We start from the raw sequence: 13,464 nt of genomic DNA, 5'->3' as shown, positions 1-13,464 counted from the left end.
CACCATGATGGCAATGTCCTGAACCTCTGAAACCCAATTAGATGTTTTTCTTTATATGGGTTCCCACGGTCATGCTGTCTTTTTACAGCAGCAGAAATTCTAACTAAGACTATATGTGTTGCAAATTCTCATTTATAGTCTTGAATATTTGGTATTCTAGGTACTTCTATGTATATGGATGTGTCTTTCTTTACTTTGAGGAAATTTTTCTCTATGATCTTGTTGAAGACCTGGTCTATGCCGTAAACTTGGGATTCTTTCCCCTCATCTAAGCCTGCAATTAAAAGATTTTTGTCTTTTCTTAGTGTCCCCATTTCTTACATGTTCCTCTCCTGTAGTTTTTATTTTGGTGAAAATATATTTTTTCCATACAACATAGTCTGACCATGGTTCCCCTCCCCCAATTCTTTCCAAATCTTTCCCACCTCCTCTTCCGCCCAACTCCATACTCTCTGTCTCTGCCTCTGTCTCTCTCTCTCTTTCTCTCTCTCTTACACACACAAATAAAAATAGGTAGATAAAAATAAGCATGTACACATGAAAAGAAACATACAGGCAAAAATCAGAAAATAGAATATACCAAAAAAGGACCAGTAAGAAGGCGAGAAATGCCTAAAGAAAGCAATATGAAATTTTTTTAAAAATCCGTTAAAATACCATACAGTTCCTTTTTTTGTTGACCTTTTAATACTGGGCATGCAACATATTTTAAGTCTATTTTATATAGCCAATGATAATCCATTGGTAAAAATTAGGGTTTTTTTTCCTTTTTAAGTGGCTGTAGATTGAAGATAGTGTCTTGTTTAGAGATATGAAATATTATTCATTTCCCCTCTCAGTGTGGGCCATCATCTGAGTTGGGTTTGTGCAGGCCCTGTGTGTGGTGCCCAGTCTCTGTGATGTGCATCCATCTTTCAGTGTGTGAAAACAGTTTCCTTGGTGCCATCCATGCCCTCTGACTCTCACAAGCTTTCCACTTAGGGCTGAATGTTCCAAAGTCTTTCTCTCTCTCTCTCTCTCTCTCTCTCTCTCTCTCTCTCTCTCTCTCTCTCTCTCCCCTACTTTGTCCAGTTATGGGTCTCTGTGTAACCTCCTATCTACTACAAGAGAAAATTTCTTTGATGATGGTTGAGCAAGGGTATAGCAGAATGTCATTGATAGTCATTTTAGATCTATACTCCTTTAGCAGAACAATAGCATTTGGTTTCCCCCAAGTCCATGGCATATCGAGCACCAGGTTCTTAGCCACCTAAGCAGTGACAGACATGAGTTCTATCTCCTGGAGTGAGTTTCAAATCCAACCAGAGAGTGAACAGTTACTTCCACGTTGTTTGTGCCACTATTGCTCCAGCATACCATGCAGACAGATCTGTGTTTTACATTGCAGGGTTTGTAGCCAGGTTGGTGTTTACCCTTTCCCTTGTTAGTGTGCAGAGCACCTTCCAGTACCATGAACACAAGTCAGTGGTGGGGAGCAGGCTGTAGGTAGATACCAACTCAGCTTCTGTATGGTCAATGAGTTACGAAGGTGTCGTCTTCGGCAATATGCTCCACATCTTGCTATGTTATTTTTTCAGTTTCACTCAGTTCTAAGAAGCTTTTCCATTCCTCCTGCCTTGACCCATTTTCATTTAGCAGTGAGCTGTTCGGTTTCCATGGGTCTGTATTCTTGTTATTGCTTCTGTTGTTGTTGGCGTCCATGTTGTTTCAATCCATGGTGATCAGACAGGATGCAGCATTATTTTGATTTTTCTTGTAGCTGTTGAGACCTGGTTCGTGTCCTAATATGTGGTTAACTTTGGATAAAGTTCCTTAAGCTTTTGGGAACAAAGAGTATTCATCAGTCTTTGGATGGAATGTTCCATTGGTATTTGTTAGGTCTTGTTGATTTGGGACATTATGTAACACTGGTGTTTCTGTTTGGTTTTTGTTTGGGTGACCTGTCTAACTTGAAAGTGGGGTATTTAAGTCACCAATTACCACTGTGTGAGGGTCAATATGTGATTTCAGCTGTAATAGTGTTTCTTTTATGAGCTTGGTTACCCTTACGTTTGGTGCATAACTGTTTATAATTGCATTATCCTACTGATAAATTTTTCCCTTGATGAGTGTTAGTGTCCTACTCTATCTCCTCTGCTTCATTTTAGTTTGAAGTAGTATGTTTCAAATACCAAAATGGCTACACCTGCTTGCTTCATGGGTCCATTTGCTTGGAGTATCTTTTCCCATTCTTTCAACCCGAGGTGTTGCTTATCCTTGATGGTAAGGTGTCTTCCTTGGATGCAACAGAAAGATGGATTCTGTTTTTTAATCCAGTCTGTTAGTCTGTGCCCTTTTACTGGGAATTGTGATTATTAATTGAGAGCTATAAACAGATAGGGTTAGTTGACTCCTCTTATTTTGTTATAATGGTATGGGTTCCCCTCTTTTTGATTTACAGATATGCAATTATTCTTTTTGTTTTCTTGGATGTGGCTAACCTGTTCAGGCTGAGGTTTTCCTTCTCACACCTTTTGTAGAACTGGATTTTTAGATAGATATTGCTTAAACTTGGCTTTATCATATATTGTTTTCTTTTTCCATCTATTGTGATTGAAAATTTTGCTGGGTATAATAACCTAGGCCGTCATCTATGGTTTGGAGAACATCTCTCTCTTGACCCTCCTGACTATAGAGTCTCCATTGATAAGTGTGGTATTATTCTAATGAATCTGCCTTTATATATTACTTAGTCTTTTTCCTTTCCAACTTTAATATTCTTTGTTCCATACATTAGTGATTTGATTATTATGTGTAATGGGGAATTTCCTTTTTTAGTTCTATTTGGTGTTCTGTATGCTTCTTGTATCTTGATGTCCCTTCCTTCTTTCAACTGGGGATATTTTCTTTCATGATTTTGTTGAAAATACTTTTCCAAATCTTTGACCTGTGTTTCTTCTCCTTCTTCCACTCCTGTTACTTTTAGATTTGGTCTTTTCACGGCATCCCAGATTTCCTGGATATTTTGTGCCAGGAGTATTTTTAGAATGAACATTTTCTTTGGCCAGTGTGTTCATTTCTTCTATCATGTCTTCAATGCCTGAGATTCTCTCTTGCATCTCTTGTTTGGCGCATTTCTTTATCTCAGCCTGAGCACTCTGTGCAGAGGTAGGAAGCTGCTGGATACTGGCGCTGATTTATAACAACCCATCTTGGCACTTTCTGCTAAAGGTCCTGTGACCCAGATTTACTGCGGATCCAATATCAGAATGACAATGGCCATCCAATGAGCAAAACAAGCCTTCAACAAGTGACAAGGAGCAGAGAACGATGTTCTCCAAATGGGGAACACCTGGAGGTCTATTCTTCTAGCAGTAATCCCAATGGGAATTAATGAAGAAGTTTCTTTTAACCTGTTTCTAGATCTTGTCTCTTTACCTACAATGGCCTCTTTTCATTTTGAATTAATGAAGCAGAACTAGGATTGTTTTAAATGCAATTTGGCTGTTTTTTTTAAATTGTCTTTTAAGAGTATTCCATTTGACCGTGTGAATTATTTTGTGATATATAATTAGATGTACTAGTCTACTCTCTCCCCATGCCTTCACACTCTGTGTGGTTCAGGGTCTTAAAAACGCTGGAAATGTCCAACGGAAAACTCCAAAAAGTAGACGGAAGAAGAAAATCTGGACTAGAGATGAGGATGGGATGAGACCCAGAATGCAAGAGTGCTGGGACCTCCGCACCCTCTGTTGTCAGAAGGAAACACCACGGGCAGGCATGGTGCTTCCTAGCCTACCGGAGCCAGAAAAGGTAGCTCACGTTGGTTCCCTCACACTCAGAGTGAGCACAAGTCTATCTACACCAGCTGGAAGAGACAGCAGGGAGATCTTCTGAAATTCCTTCTGACTATGAGTGCTCTCCCTCCTCGCCTAGTTCAGAAGTCCCTTCTCAAGTTTAGAGACTGACCACGAACACACCCACTGGGACCCTGTCCCTAGATTTCCTGGTGTGTGACATCCTTAACATCCTAACATCAGGAGCACCTGAGAGCATATAGCCAATCTGGGTGCACTTGAAACACAGCTTCGAATAAGGCCAGAGTGGGGCTTCCATTGACCAGAGAACACCGAGCACTGAGGCGCTGGTGTGGGCCGGGGTACAAAGTTGACAATGAGATTTCTTTTAGTCCTGAGTATTTTCCTGTTGTTCTCGGTGGAATATAGTTGGAGCTAGGGTGGGATGACACTAGGGATGAAGGAACGAAGAGGCACAGAACGGCACTGAGCTGGAAGAACATGAGCTTCGTAGGTGAGCTGAGTCCCGTTCAACTGACAGCTCCTCCCTAGCCGTCTGCCTACTACATCTGGACTATTGCTTAACAATACATATACATTTGCTATACACTTGTTCTGGCCCCTCTCATTTTCTCACGGTCTCTTGCTTAACACCAACATACCCTGCATTAAGTCTGCTTTACACATAAATAATTGTGAACATCAAAACACTACAGGACCCCACCACTCTGCTTGGGGGGGGTGCCATAGAGGAGGAAATATAAGCTTTGAATGGCCTAAATAGTTACATGACTGCATGCAACTGGAGTTAAGATATTGTGTGCAGATGGGACTGTTCACAAAGAGTAGGAATTGTTGGTCAATTCTTGACGCATGAAGAATGCTTTAAAAACTCTGATTGTGTGGAAATCTCTCACAGAGAACCCAGATCTTTCCTTGTCCTGATATTAATATAAGCACGGTTTGGAAAGGGTCCCGTTGTGCACTCACTGAGCACAGACGTGCTCTGGGAAGTGCTGAGGCAGTAGGGGTGAATCCTGAGCACAGACGCGCTTTGGGGAGTCCTGATGCTGTAGGGATGCAGTAATCATCCCGAGTTCTCTGTTCTCTGGGAGCATAGTGGGATTCCAAGGTGGTTGAGGCCAGGAATATCTTGGTCCTGGTGAGAACTCTCCAGTCTCGCCATGCAGCTTCCTGTGACTCCCGTGCAGGCACTGACCATTTTCTTCCCTTATAGAATCCACTAGGTGAAGGCGTAAGTCACAGACAATCCCACACAAGTTTGGAATTATGATTAATAGAATGGTTATTTATTCAAAGGGGAAAAAACTTACAGATTACCGTCCCAGACAACAGCCCCTCTGCGCAAACAGGAAAGGAGTCTAGGAGCAAGAAGTGGAGCCGGAAGCCAGAGAGAGAGAGGAGGACAACCGCTGCTTCTTTTAAAGAGAGAGAGACCACGCCCCAATGGGCTGGTAACTCAGCAGCAATTGGCTGAAGGAGTGGAAGGAGCTCCCACAGCAACTAGGTCTCCTCTGACCAGCCTAGAGAAGCGGATAAGATCACGGTAGGAGTCCATGCAAACAGAGATATGACTTAGTGAAACGGGAAGCTCAAGCACCGGGAGGGGACAGTGTTGCTTTTTTATAACAACCTACTACTCTGCAGGAACTAAAAGGCGCCCCACGAGATTTATGTGCATCTCTCCTGGAGGCATTTCCCCCATCACCAGGCTCTGCTTCTTAGGGGTTCTATCATCTACTACAGCCACCACACTTGGGGCCAAGCTTCTCACACATGAATCCTGAGAGAGAAAAAAGTCACATCGTAAACAAACCACAGCAGTTGAGAACCTGAACGAAGTGGCCAGAAGTACAAGAGACGTCACAGACATGCTTGAGAGGAAGACATAGCACAGTTACCAATGATCCAGATGAGGTTGGAAATTAGAAATGAAGTAGAGAGAAGGGTGTGGGAGCCAAAGAAAAAAAAATGAATATTGGGAAAGCCCGAAGGGGTCTGAGGATAGAATGGAGGAGAATTAGCCATGTGACCAGGAAGAAGATGGGAAGAACTGAGGAGCTGATAAGAGTATGGCTTGAGGTGGAGAAGAGGCACTGATGGAGGGAGCAGGAGGGAGCAGGAGGCACCACAAAGGGCAAGAACATCAAGGCCACTCCGGCACGCGGAGGAAGAGAGATGGACCAACCAGGAGGTACGTTTCCTCGTGGGCTCATCCGGTACCCGAGATCAGGCGCACACAGGAAAACGTGTGGACTGCTGAGGGCAAAGTTTAAAATAAAAATGTGGCGCATGCTATCTACCGCTGCTTCAAAGATGCTCAGAGATAATCCCTGACTCTAGTGGAATCAGGCGCAGAACGGAGATATTCCCGCATGCAGGGGCACCATTTCTGGAGGGACGGAGGTTGCCGCTTGAGGAATACATGCGCTAATTTCTAGAAAAGTCACATCCACACTGAGAGTGTCAGCAATAGAAACTAGATCTAGAAAGGTCTCCGGCACTGCGTTTCTAAGCAGTCTAAGTTCCTTAATCCTTTTTAAATTAGATGTTCTTCTGTGTGGAGTCCTTGGTGGACACCTTCACATCTCACGGTTAGACACAGACAGCTGAGACCTGGGGAGTGTTTCCGGGGCGCAGCCAGGGCACCAGAAAATAAAGCAGGCAGACATCAGCCAAGGCCCAGGCTTCCTCTGACTCCTTGCTATCTAATATTTCTGCCTGACATGGAATGGGAGCACAGAAGATCCTCACCTTAAAACATTGTTGAACAGCAACAGAGGTGAGCCTATCGATCAAGCTTTGACGAAATGGATGGAAACAGCGTGTGCGTTCTCACAATGGAAAATGACTGTTCTAGGCTGTTAATATAAAACCGCTACTTAAAAGACATTTCTAGTCTTCTGCAAATCAAATCGCTAGACTTCTAAGCACTAATTTTAAAATTCCAGAGAAAAAATAGGAACGGACAAAATGCAGTTCGCTATCAACTAAACTACTATGGCAAATAAATCGCAAAAGCGTCTGTCACGAAATTCTTTATTTTTTAATACACAAAATGTTATCTTAACAGTGGTGTTTGTCTTCCCAGAAAGAGAAATATTCAAGGGGTATAATACAAACTGAATGGTGGCTATTTTTAAAATGGGGGGTATGTAAAGAAAACCTGTGTTTATCCTTAGAAGAATTGACAGTAAAAGGCACAGCTACCTGGGTGGATTTGTGCCATCTCATATAGAACTGCAAGAAATGGTTTTGAAATATACACATTTTTCTGTAGGGAATCTTGGTGAGTTAACTTGTATTTCTCATGTTTGATCTGCAGGGAAAGGACACTGTGATTTCCCATCATCTCCCTGAACAGCACGGTTATGGATCGAGCTCTGTTCCCGTGTGTGGCGTGGCAAGCCCCTTGTCTTCCGCAGAGGTGTTGTGGGGAAGTCTCCCGGCTGATGTTGGGGATGATCGGTTTCCCTTGGTCTTCAGACGATGGCTAGCTATTAATTCCATCCCACCACAACATGGGCCATCAGGAGATAGCACATCCCTATGGTGCAGGACACGAGCATCATCGGGAAGCCCAGCCTGGAAAACAGAGAGAGACGCCTCTGGTGAGAACGAAGAGATGCAGACTCTCTATGTATCATGCTATTGCAAAAGAATGGACCCAGAATCTTATGTAAGAAAAAATTGATCTTCCATTCAGGTTGTAAATATTTCTGCTATAACTCATGTGCCTAGGTCCTAGAAACCTGACTCGAGTAGTGAGGGAATGAGCAGATGACAGACATACAGACACACATATGTTAAAGCTGTAATTACGTGAGCCACAACTCTACTCCACCAGCAGCGGTCCAGAAACTCAGGGTGTTGATTTTATACATATGAACATAGAAGGCAAGTTTATTGTCTGCAGCTGAATGTGGATACAGGTTTATTGTATACAGCCGAACTAGGAGGTGGGTTCAGCTAATCTTGGTAGCAGTCTCCTGCATGTAGTCTAAGAACTGATGCTGTCATACATTTACCCTATCCCTGTAGTTCCCTAAAATCTTCAAAGTTTGAATGTATACTGTCTCTCTAGATTCCGTGTCCTCCGTTTCATGCCCATTGCACAGAGTCAGGCTCCTTTCTTTATTTTCGGGCTTCTCACGGGGGTGTTCCCTCATCTGACCGATGTGAGTTCCGTGTCGCCAGGGGACACTGTTTGGGAGCCTCTTGCTATGATCTGCACGGTTGGAACTGCCCCAGCTGGGGCAATCGGGAATGAAGAAAGGATCACCACACAGAGACTCTTACAAATGAGGCGGGCCGGGGGCTGTGCCGGAGACACAGCAGCAGCTCTCTGGAAACTCTCTGTTTATCTTATACATCAAAATCAATGAGGCAGGCTTTTGAATACAGCTGAACGAGGAGGCAGGATTACAGTATGCAGCTAAACAGGGAGGTAGGTTTACCCAAGTTCAGGAGCAGGTCTTTAAAAGGGAGCGGTCTCGGGCTGCAAGTAACCCCGAGAAGAAAGCTGCGGTCTACATTTTCTATACACATTGTCAACACCCACACACGGCTGGCGGAAGGTTTTGCCATTTCCCTGGGGCTGATCCGGAACAGGCTTTGGCGAGTCCGTGAGTCTGGGGCATTGGGCTATGTTTGTTTCAATCATCCACGTTTGCTCCAGATTTCTTCCTCTTGGCACATGTTTTACACAGTGCCACTGTTGACTCTTTGGCACTTGTCTGGGATGTGTGAGGATCTGGGTTTAATTCTCACCGTCCTTTTCTCTCCAAAATCACCTCTGGATGCCTTCTTCCGCTGTGTCCAGTTGCAATCGTCAGTCTATAGACCTCCAAAGGAAGTCATAAGCTTATCAACAAAGTCTCTCTCACTTAGGGGGAGTTGAAAGGTAGGATCGCGAGATAAGACCATCTCTCGTCTAAAGAAGGTAACAGACAACATGACTTCCATCTGCAGTCAATGGCATATGTGTGGGATTTGAGTAGGGATGCGACTAACTAGGAAGGTCATTATGAGGAATTTATGAGTTCACATCGATAAACCCTTAGAATAAGGGGTAATTGTGCAGTGAGCCCTCAACCAATGCCAGTCACTGCCCATGCCACATCTGATCGATACCACGTGACAGGGTCAGAGCGTGCACACAGCCAGAGGAAGCCTGCATGGTGTTTTAATCTTTCTGTTGCTGTCATAGACACCATGACCCAAGACAACTCAGGGAGAAATGAAGTTATTTCATCTTACACATTACCCTTCATCATCCAGGGAAGGCAAAGCAGGAATTCAAGTCAGAGTTCAACAAAAGAAACCAAAAATGGAGGAACACTGTTTACTTGCTTGCTCCCCGTAACTTTCTCAGTTACCTTTTTATACAGCTCAGGCCTCCTGGTCCAAGGATGTCCCTCCAGCAGAGGTCTGAATCCTCCTACATTGATTAGGGACCAAGAAAACGTCCCATAGGCCTGCTCACAAGACAGTCTGATAAAAGCAATTCTTTAATCGAGGTTCCTTTCCCCAGGTGTCCCTAGTCCGTGTCAAACCGACTAGGAAAAGCCCTATCTTGTCAACTTGACACACGAACACATCGCTGTTAAACCATAACCTTTCCTTTCTTGTTTGTCCCTAAGATCTAAGGATATCATTAATAACACAATTTAAAACACAATCCCGCTTTTAAAAAGTCCCACAATCTATAAAACTGTCAATACTTTGAAAACTTAAGATCTCTTTCAAATTCCAAGTGTCATAACGATGGATTTCTGTTCAAATGAAACACCAGTTATATGCATTCTTATTCTAAAAGGGAAGAATATGGATATAAAATAACTGTATTTAATAAAACGCAATCTCAGTAGTGTAAATCCCAACTCCGCAGCTCAGTGTCTGACATCTGGAACCCACGCGTGATCTTCAGAGCTCTGAAGGGCTTGATCAGCCCCTCTCCAGCTCTGCCTTCCACTGCCACACACAAATTCAAGTGCCAGACTGTACTCCACATCAGCCACTGTCTCTAGTAGTTGTTCCATGTCCTGCAAACTCGCAGGGAGTCCACCGTACCTGAGCTGTACCGTCGCTAATGGTCTCCCCATTCTCACTGTAGAGACTTCAGCCAAGTCATAGGGTACCAAGCCTCAGCTGCCCTCCATAACCCCTTCATGGCTTCAACCCCAGTGTAGTTAGGCAGCTCTTATACATTATTTGCCAAGTTCTGCTGCCTTGGTCCCCTTTGCACTACAGCTGACCCGGAGACAACACTTCCTAGCCGAGAAGATTCCTCCTCAATGATGCCAATCTCTCAAAAAGCACAGCTGATGTCTCAGGCCCAGCTGACCTCATCTTTTGCCCCAGTAAAGTTCACTTACAAATTAAATTATTTCTTTACTTTGATTTTTTTATGTGCATGGATGTTTTGCCTGCATGTATGTCTGTATAGCACATGCATGTTGGTTCAAGCAGACCAGACAAGAGCATAGGAGCTCCTGGAATTAGAGTTACAGAGATAGTTGTTAGCTGTCACATGGGTTCTATGAACCAAAGAGCAACAAGGGCTCCTACCAATGATCCATCTCTCCAGCTCTGCTTCCCTGGAAAACTTCACCAACCAGGCCTCTGTTGTCTGCATCATTCTCTATTCTCCTATTGTCTAAGCTCCCACAGAACAGCTCACTGAGTTCTGAGTGCTCGGGGAATTTTCCAGCCCAGTGTTCCAATGTTTTCAGCATCTTCCCCAAACAATGGTCTTCCGCACAATGGTCCACTCAGTTTCTGTTCCCCCTCTCTTTCTGTATGTCTCTGCTCTATACTGTGACAATCACCATGCCCTAGCCAACTTGAAAAGGACAGGGTTTATTTTATCTCACAGGTTATAGCCCATTGTGCAGACATGCAACAGGAACTCAAGAAAGGTGACTGAAGCAGAAGCCATGGAGGAAAGCTGCTTGTTGCTTTGTTTACCTGTGGTTTCCCCAACTGTCTTTTAAAATACAGCTTAGGACTACTGGTCTAGGAAAGGTACACCCCCATTGAGCTAGGTCCTTTTACTTCAATTATCAATGAAGAAATGCCCCCCCGACATACCCACATTCCAATCCAATGGAGACAATTCTTCAACGAAAGTTCACTTTCCCAGGTATCTCTAGTTCATGTCACATCGACAATAAAAACTAACCAGTACAGACAGGAACATGAAATGTTTTTGACAAGGGAAAACCCAACTACACAACACACAGGGTTCTGTTGGAAACGAGAATGTAATTACGTGATTCTCAAAAACTACAGGACAGACTTCCGGTTCTGAAGCAAGATGAAGAAGGTATACTTCTTCCTAGTGCCTGCTCCGTTCTGAGCACAGCCAAGACTCTTGGGCATTATAAAAAACAACGGAAGATCCTAAGGGCCAAAAGAAACAGAATGGCAGGGTAGCTGAGAATCCTAAAAAACAAAACACGGCATGTCAGTGAGCTGCCCTCCCCCATCTTCCATGAATCCCCCTAGGAAGCTGATACACGGGAAACTCAATAGACAGTAGATTCCCAAAATAAAAGGGCCCCCAAGAAAAGCCTGCTCTAATCAAAGGAGTAAGAAAGGGGCAGTCGAGGTAGGCAGTGGAAGCTGTACCTGGTAACTGCTGAGATACAGGCAAACCCTATGGGGAAGTTTTATTACGAAGATCTTTAGTCTGCCTCTTTGGCCACAGAGAGAGCCAGGACTTCCACCTCTCGAGGCTGTGTTGAATTCTCTTCCCGTGGAGTCAGGGGAGAGCTATAGAGAGCCTGGGAGCCTAGACAATTCCCCCTGCTTCGAAGCAAAGAGGTCTGTGGCTCCCCAGCTGGGAGGCTTGAGAGGGGAAATAGGAGATGCAAGGTAAATGAGCCCCCAGCAGGCAGTTATAAACACACTTGAAACAAATGGGGCAGGGGAAATAGCTTCAAATGAGCAACAGCACGTCAAAGGTGGACCTGTAAGTTCAGGACTTAAGATGGAAAAGTCAGGCCAACTGGTGGGCGCCATAACGTAAGAAAACATGTGAAGGAAAGATCACAAACCTAGAAAAGAGAAAGTCACTCGCCAGAGAAAAAGCAGACTGGAGAGCTAAGTACAGATCCTTGGGACCCCACATTACAAAGCTCCAACTTGTGTCGCCAGAAGGAGAATGAGGGAAGATGTGCACACACACACAAACACACACACACACACACGTATTCAAAGGAACAACAGCTAAAATTCACACCCTCCCCCACCAAAAGAATGTCATTCTAAAGCTGCAGTTCTCAACCTGTGGGTCAAGACCCTTTTGGGAATTAAAAGACCATTTCCAGGGGTCACCTAAGACCATCAGAAAACACAGATATTTACATTATAATTTATAACAGAAGAAGCATGAGAGTTATGATAGAAGTAGCAATGAAAATAGTTTTCTGGTGGGGTCATCACAGCATGAGGCACTGTGTTAAAGGGTTTCATCATTAGGAAGGCTGAGAACCACTGCTCTGAAGGCTTAAGTGTTGGGTCTTCTCCCAGGTGCTGCGAGCCTCTGCTCAAATGTATGGCAACAAATTAAGCCCCCTGAGTAGGAAAAGAATTTATAAAGTTGTGAGAGAAATGACAGTGGCACTAGAGGCGAGATGGGATTTTCGCATCAGAAACCAGCAGCCCAGCATGAGAACAGATTCCTGGATCCATTCCAAATCCCATCCCTGGACAAGGGAAACAGAAAGGGCAGCCTATGGCAAGAATGCTCCTGAAAGGAGACCATGCAAGAAGAACCGAAGGACCAGCAAGGACAATAAGAGAAACAAATGCTTCAGTCCCTCTCTACAGTTTTCAAATGATGTTGTGTGATTGAAGAAAAAGATGGAAGTAGCTAGAAAGGAGTTTAAGTGTTTAATCACCGAGAAACCACATATGTTCAAGGTGGCAGAGGATACTAATTACCTCAATTTCATCGTCACATAATTCATATACTCATGAACACATGAATATGTTCAAGTATGGGTTAATTAAAAATTGAACAAAATTAGTATAGAAGATAGATAGATAGATAGATAGATAGATAGATAGATAGATAGATAGATAGATATCTCACTGATAGAACACTTTTCTGGTATACACAAGGTCCTGGATTCAATCTTCAGCACTAAAACCAAAGAAGAGAGAAATGAAATTAAAATATCACTGTTTTGACGCAATCCTCAAAATGACACAGGGCTATTTGGAACAACTGCGGCACGGAGTTGAGTGAGCAGCAAGAGGTTTAAGCTAAGTGAGGTTTTCAAATGCCCAAGGCAGTGAAACAGCAGCAGCAAGTGTTGTGTGAGTATCCACCGCTGGCAGTAAAGCAGCACAGAAGAACTCTAAGAAATGGCATGGAACCCACCAGAAGGCAGGAAAAGAAATGAAGGAACTCAAAAGAGAAAATCAACAGAAGGCAAAAAATAAAATCGCACATTGGAACACAACCAATCACTAACTACATTAAACGTGAAAGGCCTAAATATGCTCATGAAAAACACAGATTAGATAATGACGTTTTAAATACCCTGCATTCGGTCTATACGAAATTCCCTTCAGTGGCAGGGATTGGCTGAAAATAAGAAGATATAGAGGAGAAACCGTGCAAACACTGACGAGAGGAAAAAGAGTGGCAATATTC

At 43.7% G+C, this 13,464-nt stretch overlaps 1 protein-coding gene across 1 annotated transcript in view; it reads right to left on the bottom strand.

Moving 5' to 3' along the window:
- Positions 1-6,822: 6,822 nt before the first annotated feature.
- Oca2 (OCA2 melanosomal transmembrane protein) overlaps positions 6,823-13,464 on the bottom strand; it is a 278,738-nt gene continuing 272,096 nt past the window's right edge. The window contains exon 23 of the mRNA XM_087901282.1: positions 6,823-7,382. Coding sequence (XP_087757408.1) covers positions 7,298-7,382 — 85 coding nt within the window. The 3' untranslated portion in view covers positions 6,823-7,297. The remainder of the gene's footprint in view (positions 7,383-13,464) is intronic.

This window comes from Myodes glareolus, chromosome 24 (genome assembly GCF_982192425.1).
Source record: "Myodes glareolus chromosome 24, mMyoGla1.1, whole genome shotgun sequence".
In the NCBI taxonomy this organism is placed as follows: domain Eukaryota; kingdom Metazoa; phylum Chordata; class Mammalia; order Rodentia; family Cricetidae; genus Myodes; species Myodes glareolus.
The sequence above is the reverse complement of the archived record's forward strand: the minus strand, read 5'-3'. Positions and strand labels throughout refer to the sequence as shown.